The sequence below is a fragment of the Capsella rubella genome, unplaced genomic scaffold (assembly GCF_000375325.1).
Source record: "Capsella rubella cultivar Monte Gargano unplaced genomic scaffold, Caprub1_0 scaffold_6, whole genome shotgun sequence".
Lineage (NCBI taxonomy): Eukaryota > Viridiplantae > Streptophyta > Magnoliopsida > Brassicales > Brassicaceae > Capsella > Capsella rubella.
Genome location: NW_006238918.1, coordinates 5,771,680 through 5,783,140, shown reverse-complemented (window position 1 = coordinate 5,783,140; position 11,461 = coordinate 5,771,680). Strand labels below are relative to the sequence as shown.

At 37.2% G+C, this 11,461-nt stretch overlaps 2 protein-coding genes across 3 annotated transcripts; both read left to right on the top strand.

Annotated features, from left to right (window-relative positions):
• The first annotated feature begins 2,194 nt into the window (after positions 1 to 2,194).
• On the top strand, positions 2,195 to 5,594 carry LOC17882536 (AP2-like ethylene-responsive transcription factor BBM). Its single transcript, XM_023781110.1, has 9 exons — positions 2,195 to 2,560; positions 2,918 to 3,326; positions 3,553 to 3,635; positions 3,742 to 3,750; positions 3,845 to 3,933; positions 4,117 to 4,190; positions 4,351 to 4,401; positions 4,558 to 4,634; positions 4,740 to 5,594. The coding sequence occupies exons 1-9, from the start codon at positions 2,326 to 2,328 to the stop codon at positions 5,438 to 5,440; spliced, it is 1,728 nt and encodes a 575-aa protein (XP_023636878.1). The 5' UTR covers positions 2,195 to 2,325; the 3' UTR covers positions 5,441 to 5,594.
• A 779-nt stretch (positions 5,595 to 6,373) lies between these two features.
• Positions 6,374 to 11,461, top strand: LOC17882186 (cellulose synthase A catalytic subunit 7 [UDP-forming]). 2 transcript variants are annotated; one of them, XM_023780837.1, is made up of 12 exons: positions 6,374 to 6,606; positions 7,008 to 7,203; positions 7,343 to 7,621; positions 8,020 to 8,134; positions 8,232 to 8,498; positions 8,579 to 8,924; positions 9,011 to 9,274; positions 9,352 to 9,564; positions 9,647 to 9,860; positions 9,964 to 10,154; positions 10,245 to 10,598; positions 10,679 to 11,461. In XM_023780837.1, the coding sequence occupies exons 1-12, from the start codon at positions 6,532 to 6,534 to the stop codon at positions 11,258 to 11,260; spliced, it is 3,096 nt and encodes a 1,031-aa protein (XP_023636605.1). In that variant the 5' UTR covers positions 6,374 to 6,531; the 3' UTR covers positions 11,261 to 11,461. The 2 variants fall into 2 exon arrangements, with proteins under 2 accessions (XP_023636605.1, XP_006286973.1); XM_006286911.2 differs by having other exon boundaries at positions 6,375 to 6,606; positions 9,958 to 10,154.

Sequence of the window (11,461 nt, the reverse complement as noted above, 5' to 3'; positions counted from 1 at the left end):
AGAACCCAAAACCATTGCTTTGAGGCAGTGAATGGCTTTTATAAAGTTATTATGGGTTAGAATATGTTATAATACAATAAATTTGATTGATTACAAGTGCTAGAGGTCTATGAACAATGTTAAGAAGTGAGAAAAAAGACTTGTTGATATTTGGTCCCAAATGGGATAAGAAACTAAAACCATTGCTTTGAGACAGTGAATGACTAGTATAATATATAGTAAAAAATGAGAAAAAATGTGCATGCAAATGAACAATGAATGGGCAAAGTAAAAGGTATTGGGTGAGGGAATGGTAGAGCAGCTGCAGCAGCCAGTAGCATTTATACTGACAAATATCTCAGACTCATCCATATTATTTTCGTTAAACATTTTTCTTTTGCTATGTATATTCTTACCACTTTTTCGTGTTTTTCAGATTTTCTACTACTTACAGATTTTTTAAAAATATTTTGCTAATCTTATTAGTCATTTACGCTCTTGTCAGTTGTAGATTATCTTCAACTACAGGTGTTTCTTATTTTTTTCCAGATGGAATCTACAGGTGTTTCTCACCTCAGTCAATTCACACCCCAAAAATAACTTGTAGTTTTTGTACTTTTACCAAGAAACAAATCATAATAATTGATGCCTAAGGTTTTAACAAGTATATCACTGTTCTAAAACCTCATCTCTTTCGTTTTGAACCGAGGTATATCCAAAGTGTAAAAGCTATATCAATTCCTAGATCTATATGTATTGAAATTATTGGGGTACCTTTTATATATAAAGCAGATATGAACAAAACAGTTAGGAAAAATAATAATGTGATTTTGTAGGTACGAGAGGCAATTCTAGAACGTGTGTTGGTGGTGTGTTAGATATTGCAGGCATGATAATAATAGATGAAAGTAACATTTAAATAGAGGACGAGAGAATCCATTGAATCGTATCTTACAAGAGAAAGTCCAAAAAGTCTACAAAAACTGTATATATAGTATTTGAAAGATTATAAACCCATGCACATGCTCACAATCGTCTCATTGATCCATGTGTATAACCTATGTCTCCCTAACTAATTACTCTAATTCCCCTAATTCATTTATTAATTCAACACTAGCTACTCGGATAAGCTCAACTACTTTTTACTACTATTGCTTAGCATGTACATATCTAGCATCCCTCTACTAGACTCATCCACATCTATATTACTTTTACTTTTTTTTTTTTTTTCTTCTTTGCGTTTTGCAATGTGATAGTTGGAAGATCGATCGAACCAATTTTGTTTTGAAACTTGGGACGTTTTAATTGGTTAAACCATAACCACTAGTCATAACTTCCTTATATATATATGCATGTCAAATTTAGTTTCAAACACAATCTAAACTATTTAGCGTAGTTACATCGTCACTCTTTAGCGTAGGAAGATTTAAACTATTTATCATATAGAATAACAAGTTGACAACGATACAATGTTTTTATTTTTTCTCATACAACAATACAATGTTTATATATCTTAGTTTTCTATGCGATTTATAAGAAAATTCAGCGTAAATATCAAAATTACGTGTGGTATTAATTAAATTACATAACATATCTCTAGAGAGGAGGAACATATATTTCGCGGAACCCGGGAACTATCACTCACTCCCTCACTTCAAAATCACAAAGTACTAATTCAGGAATCTTTGAGTTTTTCATTTGCTTCATGTCCCATTAACTTTGAGTTTGATGTAAAATGGTAAAGATGACGAGTCGCCTAACGCAAACGCAATCGCGCGCTCGTGTTATACGTTCACACATACACAGCATCATTGGTCTTTAATCGACAGCGAGTGAGTTTTTGGATTTTACTATTGGTCCTCGTGTTACCCTAAATTTTTGTCCTTTACATATTAACCTTTTTATACGCATGAAGAAAGAGAGTGAAACAGAGATTTGAATACGTTTTTTGACTGATTAATTAAAATAAATATTACTAAAACAAATCGAAAATTAAAGAAGAGATTATCTACTTGAATAATACAATTTTCTTTTTTTCTGGAATGATACATGACTACCCTTACCCTTCAAACCGACCAATACATCTCCACATTTTCCAAAAAACCAACTTTTTTTTTTCTTCTTATTGCAAAATTCTTTTAATATAAATGCGCATAATATGTCGCCTCGGAAGAGATGAAACATTATATTTTTGACTTTTCTTCTTCTTCTTGTTCATCTCATCTTCTCTCTTCATTTAAACCAAAACCTTTTTCTTTCTCCCATTCATGCATGAACCCTAACTAAAGTTCTTCTTTCTTATACTTCTTCATCTCTCATCTCTTACGATAGGAGTTATTAGATTACATGAACTCGATGAATAACTGGCTAGGTTTCTCTCTCTCCCCTCATGATCAAAATCATCACCGTTCGACGGACGTCGACTCCTCCACCACCACAACCGCCGTAGATGTCGCCAGTGAGTACTGCTTCGATCTGGCCGCTGCCTCCGATGTGTCTTCTGCCGTTCAAACATCGTTTCCTTCCCCTTTTGGTGTCGTCCTCGAAGCTTTCACCAGAGACAACAATAGTCACTCCCGAGGTTTTTGTTTTTCAAAATTTTTATTTCTTTATTTTGTTTTTGTTTTTTCTTCATTTTCCCCTTCTTCCAATGCATAGAACAAAGACCAAGACTCACGCACGTAGCCCTATTTTTGTTGTTTTTTTCTTATTTATCGATTTCATATCTTTTGAGAATTTCCATGAGTGGGGTTTAGTGCTTGGTTCACATCTCATGAATTTAACTTAGTCAAAAATGGACTAGATATTCTTATTCTCCATTATTCAATATCACAGTATGATCACACATCATGTAATTTTAATCTTTTTGTTTTGTCATCTAAATCAAAATCCCATTTCGTATATAATAATATATGTATATGTGTTCTTTTGTCTACAGATTGGGACATCAATAGTGGTGCATGCAATACCATCCACAATAATGAGCAAAATGGACCAAAGCTTGAGAATTTCCTCGGCCGCACCACTACGATTTACAATACGGCCAACGAGAGCGTTGGAGATGGCAGTGGCGGTTTAGGAGGAGGAGATGGTGGCTCACTGGGCCTTTCAATGATAAAATCATGGCTGAGTAATCAGCCGGTGGCTAATGTTAATCACCAAGACAATGGTAATGGTGCACGAGGCTTGTCTCTCTCTATGAATTCATCTACTACTTGTGATAGCAAAAACTACAACAATAATGATGCTGTCCAAGAGAAGACTATTGTTGATGTCGTAGAAGCTACACCAAAGAAAACTATTGAGAGTTTTGGACAAAGAACCTCTATATACCGCGGTGTTACAAGGTACCGTTCATCTACATATATATAATTTTATTGTCTAAAATTGTCACATGAATCTTGATTTTCTTGGTAAAGTTTGGGACATTCTAAATGGTTAAGGTGAAAGAGTGCTACAGAATGTTCCTAGATAAATATTAAAGAGATACTACATTAATTAGTCCATATGGGCTTAGTCGCTTAGATATATAGAGTAATATAATACATATATTTGTATGCATTAAATTTTCAGGCATCGGTGGACAGGAAGATATGAGGCACATTTATGGGACAACAGTTGCAAAAGAGAAGGCCAAACTCGCAAAGGAAGACAAGGTATAAATTTATAGTTCTTTTCAATTTGATACACCATATCTGTTTTCAAATTGAAAAGAACTATAAATTTATACCTTGTCTTCCTTTGCGAGTTTGGCCTTCTCAGTTTATTTGGGTAAGTCATTGATGTACATATACAGTATGACTAGTACACTAGTAGATCAACTTTTTAAGTAATAATATAATTAGATTGTTATCTGATCATGCAGGAGGTTATGACAAAGAAGAAAAAGCAGCTAGGGCTTACGATTTAGCCGCACTAAAATATTGGGGAACGACCACTACTACTAACTTTCCCGTAAGTTAATTAAATCGATATATTATACATAACTTCTAACCATTTTTATTCTTTTTTTTTGTCTGATTAATGCTTGCTTTTAAAACAATTATCTTACTTTGATATGTCATGTTTATTTCGTTTAGATTTATTACAATAAATTTGTAATAAATTAGTAATGTTGGCTGGATATATAATATTCAGATGAGTAGTTATGAGAAAGAGGTAGAAGAGATGAAGCACATGACGAGGCAAGAGTATGTTGCTTCTCTGCGCAGGTATATAATGGAACTGTTGAATTTATTGCATATGACAATTATATTATTGAGTTCTATATTATATGATAGAAGCCCATCACGTATATACCTATTGATATTTCGTAATTCACACTATAAACTCATTATAGGGAAGTATATAATACAAATTAAAAATATGCAGGAAAAGTAGTGGTTTCTCTCGTGGTGCATCGATTTATCGAGGCGTAACAAGGTACGTCGTATCAACTATGTACATAGAGATACCGAATACAAGTGCTTCAATTCCTTTTTTTTTGGTTTGACGTATATATAATTGATGAATATATTAAAATACTATATACATTATGAATCTAAAATAAATGGTATTTTTTTCTAATGGGTTCAAAAGGCACCACCAACATGGAAGGTGGCAAGCTAGGATCGGAAGAGTCGCTGGTAACAAAGACCTCTACTTGGGAACTTTCGGTACGTTTTTTCTTTTCTTATTACACTTTTCAATCAAAACCTACATAAACTATTGATATTAAATATGCAAAAAATATATCTAAGTGAATTATATAAATCATGTAGGCACACAAGAAGAGGCTGCAGAGGCTTATGACATTGCAGCCATTAAATTCAGAGGACTAAGCGCAGTGACTAACTTTGACATGAGCAGATACAATGTTAAAGCAATACTCGAGAGCCCAAGTCTACCTATCGGTAGTTCTGCGAAACGTCTCAAGGAAGTTAACACGGTTCCAAGTATGGTGATCAGTAATAACGTTTCGGAGAGTGCTAATAATGTTAGCGGTTGGCAAAACGCTGCGTTCCAACATCATCAGGGAATGGATTTGAGCTTATTGCAGCAACAGCAGGAGAGGTACGTTGGTTATTACAATGGAGGAAACTTGTCTTCCGAGAGTACTAGGGTTTGTTTCAAACAAGGTGAAGAACAGCAACGTTTCTTGAGTAACTCGATGGATCATTATAGTTCGACTTCTGATGATTCGGTTACAGTCTGTGGAAATGCTGTTGGTTATGGTGGTTATCAAGGATTTGCAATCCCTGTTGGAACATCGGTTAATTGCGATGCTTACACTGCTGCTGAGATTGCTTACAACGCTAGAAGCCATTACTATTATGCTCAGCAGCAGCAGCAACAACAGCAGATTCAGCAGTCGCCGGAAGGAGATTTCCCGGTAGCCATTACTATTGGCTCTAACATGTACTTTCATGGGGAAGGTGGTGGAGAAGGGGCTTCAACGTTTTCAGTTTGGAATGGTACTTAGAAAAAATAAGTAAAAGATCTTTAGTTGTTTGCTTTGTGTTTTGAACAGTTTGATTTTGTTTTTAGTAAGTTTCTTATAACTTTTTTCATAGTTTCGATTATTTGGATAAAATTTTCAGATTAAGGATAAGATCTTTAGTTATTTTTTTTGTTTACATTCTAATCCTAATTTAATTAGTACTGTATTACTATAAGAAAATGTAGTTGGTTTATTGATTCCCTAGTTTTTTTTGTATAAATAGTGAAATCACAAATATATGTTATATTTGGTATTTGAGAATAATCATGCATGGTTGACTAGTGCACAGCCCATTTAGCTTCTAAATATGTCAGGCCCATGGATTTGTCGTCAGAGGAATTCTAAAATTATGGGACTAGTGCAAGAGGAACTCGCATGGTAACCGAGTGGATAAGAAAAAGGCTGAAGAAGCTGTCTCATTTGAGTTTCATCTTTAGATTCTCTTCAGTTTATGTATGTATGCTAGAAAACTCACCTAATTAGGGACAGAAGAATCGTAACTTGGCTTGCACTCTACTCATCTAACCTCTCTTTTTGTTAGTTACCAGATTTAAATTATTTTAAAAAGGTATAAATTGTCTTTTTAATTCGAACATAGTTTTGAAAAGTTCAATTATTATTTCCTCAACACCAATAAAACAGAATATACAATTGGTATAATTTAAAAAGACAAGGAATGAGATTAGGACAGTATAAGTCAGTAAGTAAAAATGTTGTGAAAGAGACATGCAACACAATATACAAAAAAGGTGAAGCTTGAGGAAACCGCGACGGTGAAAGAACAACATATTACATATACATGTCAGCTGATGGATGTGAGTGAGAGTTTGGTGCACTTGTAGTCGTAGCAAGATTTAAAAAATTAATATAAACGAAAGCTTAGCTTGAAGGCAATGGAGACTCGACAACAAACTACGCACCATACAGAGAGAGAAACTAAAAGCTTTCATTCATAAAAACCAAACTTGTTCTTTTCTGATCTCACACATTAATTGATGAATACTGTCCTGTCTCTCTGATTCCTGCTCTTACTATCGACGTTGATTGCGGCTGGTCTCTCTCCGGCGGCTGCTATGGAAGCTAGCGCCGGTCTTGTTGCCGGTTCGCATAACCGTAACGAACTTGTCGTCATTCACAACCATGAAGAGGTTTTTAATACCCATTTTTCTCAATCGTTACTACCAATGTTTTTATCAGTTCACCGTTCACTAGTAAAACAGAGATTACTGCATTTTGTATGGTTAAAAATTAGAGTATATATCTTGAGTTATTATTATTTTTATTTTTTGGTTTTAATCATCATAAAATTTTATATCCTGTATGTTTTAATAAACTGTTTTGTAGTAATGTTATACTATTTTTTATTATTATTAACAACATAAGTAACTGTTTTTTTTTTCCTAATAAGCAATCAGAGTTAATTTAACCACTTAAATCAGTTTATTTTGGTTATGTAATTGAGAAAACAAGATATAAAAACCAAGACCAAGAGAGACAGTGTAACAATGTCTTCACTTAGCTGAAACTTGTTTCTGGGTTAAATTTACAGCCGAAGCCTTTGAAGAATCTGGATGGGCAATTTTGTGAGATATGCGGAGATGAGATTGGTTTGACAGTAGAAGGAGACCTCTTCGTGGCTTGCAATGAGTGTGGTTTTCCGGCGTGTAGGCCTTGCTATGAGTACGAGAGGAGAGAAGGGACACAGAACTGTCCTCAGTGTAAGACTCGTTACAAGCGTCTCAGAGGTATTCAATTTATTCTCCGATCTCATGTTGCTCGACGAAATGCCTCAATGAAAATTTTAAAAAGCTCTGTTTTTTATTTACTTTGAACTCGGAGAATGATCTTTTTTTTTTTTTTTTTTCCTGTTTTTGGTTTCTGAAGGAAGCCCAAGAGTGGAGGGAGATGAGGATGAAGAGGATATTGATGATATTGAGTACGAGTTCAATATCGAAAATGAACAAGACAAGCAGAAGCATTCAGCTGAGGCTATGCTTTATGGGAAAATGAGCTATGGAAGAGGCCCTGAGGATGATGAGAACGGGAGATTCCCACCTGTTATAGCCGGTGGACATAGTGGAGAATTCCCAGTTGGAGGAGGGTATGGGAATGGAGAACATGGGCTTCATAAGCGTGTCCACCCTTATCCATCATCTGAAGCTGGTGAGTCTCTCTATTCTCATCGTCCTCCGTAACTTGCTGTAACTTGTAGTAGCACAAGACGATATGAGTTTGTTAGAAGTGTTATCATGGAAATGTTATCTTACATAGAAAATAATGTGGTCTCTCACCGATGATTAGGTTCCCTTATATGTCAATATGTGCAAAAAATACTTAGGTATGAGGCTTGCCAGCTAGGTATTGAATAATTTGGTACTAGATAGTGACATAGTTATATAAAATTCAACAGTATAGCCTTGTTTGAAAAAGATCTGCTTATTTTGGCGAATTTCAAGTACACATAACATGAAATTGATACAAGTGAAAAGCAACTGAAGTTGAGGTTTCTAACAACACTTTTTCTTTTTGTTTCCGTTCTCTGTGTAATTTAAATGTGGTAGGGAGTGAGAAATGGGATGACAAGAAGGAGGGAGGGTGGCGGGAAAGAATGGATGACTGGAAGCACCAGCAAGGAAATCTAGGGCCAGAGCCAGATGATGATCCTGAGATGGGACTGTAATGCCTCCTCAAACATTTCTCTAAGACGTCAGTTTTATATGATTCGGATTCATGGTTTTTCAAACTTTTAGATTTTGTTTGGAAATGACTGCAGGATCGATGAGGCGCGGCAACCACTCTCTCGGAAAGTGCCCATTGCCTCAAGCAAGATCAATCCATATCGGATGGTCATTGTTGCTAGGCTTGTTATTTTAGCAGTATTTCTACGGTATAGGCTCTTGAACCCTGTGCACGATGCTCTGGGGTTATGGCTGACCTCTGTGATCTGTGAAATCTGGTTCGCTGTCTCTTGGATTCTTGATCAGTTCCCTAAGTGGTTCCCCATTGAACGTGAGACCTATTTAGATCGGCTCTCCCTCAGGTAAAAATCTGCAAATTAAGTAGATGCCTTCAATTCTATGAAGTTGGAATTTGGATATAAATATATCTTTGTCTACACAGGTACGAGAGAGAAGGTGAGCCAAATATGCTTGCTCCTGTAGATGTCTTTGTCAGTACGGTGGACCCTTTGAAGGAGCCTCCCCTAGTTACATCCAACACTGTGCTGTCAATCTTGGCCATGGACTACCCAGTTGAGAAAATCTCCTGCTATGTCTCTGACGATGGTGCTTCAATGCTCACATTTGAATCTCTCTCAGAAACTGCTGAGTTTGCAAGAAAATGGGTTCCCTTCTGTAAGAAATTCTCCATAGAGCCACGGGCACCAGAGATGTACTTCTCGTTGAAAGTTGATTATCTCCAGGACAAAGTGCACCCAACATTCGTTAAGGAACGTCGAGCCATGAAGGTCAGTGTAACCACCTAAAATCTAGCTATACCACTACCCAGCTTTTCACCATAATCTAAACTCATAAGTAAATTTGGCTGTGGCAGAGAGAATATGAGGAGTTCAAGGTCAGGGTCAATGCTCTTGTGGCAAAGGCCTCAAAGGTTCCCATAGAAGGTTGGATCATGCAAGATGGAACGCCATGGCCAGGAAACAACACCAAAGACCACCCCGGTATGATCCAAGTCTTCCTTGGCCACAGCGGAGGATTTGATGTCGAAGGCCACGAGCTTCCTCGGCTTGTGTACGTGTCCCGTGAGAAGCGCCCTGGTTTTCAGCACCACAAAAAAGCTGGCGCCATGAACGCCCTGGTAATTTTCTTGATCTGCCTTGGACCAGATGAGAAACTGATCTCTTTGTCTTGGACCTAACCTGATACTTCTTTCAGGTTCGAGTGGCAGGCGTACTCACAAATGCTCCTTTCATGCTGAACTTGGACTGTGATCACTATGTGAACAACAGCAAGGCGGTAAGGGAAGCAATGTGCTTTTTGATGGATCCTCAGATTGGAAAGAAGGTCTGCTATGTTCAGTTCCCTCAAAGGTTTGACGGTATTGACACGAACGATCGTTATGCCAACAGAAACACCGTCTTCTTTGATGTAAGACATAATCCATATTTCTTCAACTTCTGGTTTGTTAGATTAATATACCCTCTTTCTTACCCTCGTCTTTTTGTTTCAGATCAATATGAAAGGTCTAGATGGAATCCAAGGTCCAGTTTACGTTGGTACTGGTTGCGTTTTCAAACGACAAGCTCTGTATGGTTATGAACCGCCAAAGGGTCCTAAACGTCCAAAGATGATGAGCTGTGGGTGTTGTCCTTGCTTTGGACGCCGGAGAAAGAATAAGAAATATTCCAAGAATGGCATGAATAGTGACGTAGCAGCCCTTGGAGGTAAATTTAGCCCAACAACCTTATAACATCATCCATATCTTTTGAGTAGATTTAGTTTATGTTGGAATCTTTCAGATCTGATATTGGTTTTTGGCAGGAGCAGAAGGTGATAAGGAGCATTTGATGTCTGAAATGAACTTTGAGAAAAAGTTTGGGCAATCATCCATCTTTGTAACCTCGACTTTGATGGAAGAAGGTGGGGTTCCTCCATCATCAAGTCCTGCAGTGCTCCTTAAGGAGGCAATCCATGTCATAAGCTGCGGTTATGAAGACAAAACTGAGTGGGGAACTGAGGTAGTATACTGAATCGTAAGATAATACCTTCTTATTTGTGATTTAGAAGCTGGTCAATGTAAGAAACAATTGTGTATCTTCGAATTGCAGCTGGGTTGGATATATGGCTCTATCACGGAGGATATTTTGACGGGTTTCAAGATGCATTGTCGTGGCTGGAGATCTATCTACTGCATGCCTAAGAGGCCTGCATTCAAAGGTTCAGCTCCTATTAATCTATCAGACAGGTTAAACCAGGTTTTGCGTTGGGCACTCGGATCTGTTGAGATATTTTTCAGCCGGCATAGTCCTCTCTGGTATGGCTACAAAGGAGGAAAACTCAAGTGGCTTGAGCGTTTTGCTTATGCCAACACAACAATCTACCCGTTCACATCTATACCACTCCTTGCCTACTGTATCCTTCCAGCCATTTGTCTTCTTACAGACAAATTCATCATGCCACCGGTTAGTAAAATCATCAGATAAACCGCTTAAAAAGCTGCGTTAAATTTGCTAACTATCTGTTGTCCCGAATTTTCTTTTAGATAAGCACGTTTGCTAGTCTCTTCTTCATATCACTGTTCATGTCGATCATTGTAACCGGAATCTTGGAATTGAGATGGAGCGGAGTTAGCATTGAGGAATGGTGGAGAAATGAGCAATTCTGGGTTATTGGAGGAATCTCAGCTCATCTCTTTGCGGTTGTCCAAGGTCTCCTCAAAATCTTAGCAGGCATTGACACAAACTTCACAGTCACATCAAAGGCAACAGATGATGATGACTTTGGAGAACTTTACGCATTCAAATGGACAACACTGCTTATCCCTCCAACAACTGTCTTGATCATAAACATTGTCGGCGTTGTTGCAGGCATCTCAGATGCCATTAACAATGGATATCAGTCGTGGGGACCTCTATTTGGTAAACTCTTCTTCTCCTTTTGGGTCATTGTTCATCTCTACCCATTCCTCAAAGGTCTGATGGGAAGACAGAACAGAACGCCAACCATTGTGGTGATTTGGTCAGTGTTGTTGGCATCTATCTTCTCTTTGCTTTGGGTTAGAATTGATCCTTTTGTGCTCAAGACCAAAGGACCTGATACTTCCAAGTGTGGCATCAACTGCTGAAGCAATATATTTTCTATTTCTTTTGAAACTTTTTTCTGTACTTTGTCCAGAGTGTTTTCACGTCTTTTTGGATTGCATATTGGATTTGTTTATTGTATATTAGCCAGCAAAAAAGATGGATCTGGATATTGTGAGAGAGTATACAATGTAAAAGGAAACTCGAACATAATTACTTTTGAGCTACAGAGTAAAAGATTCACA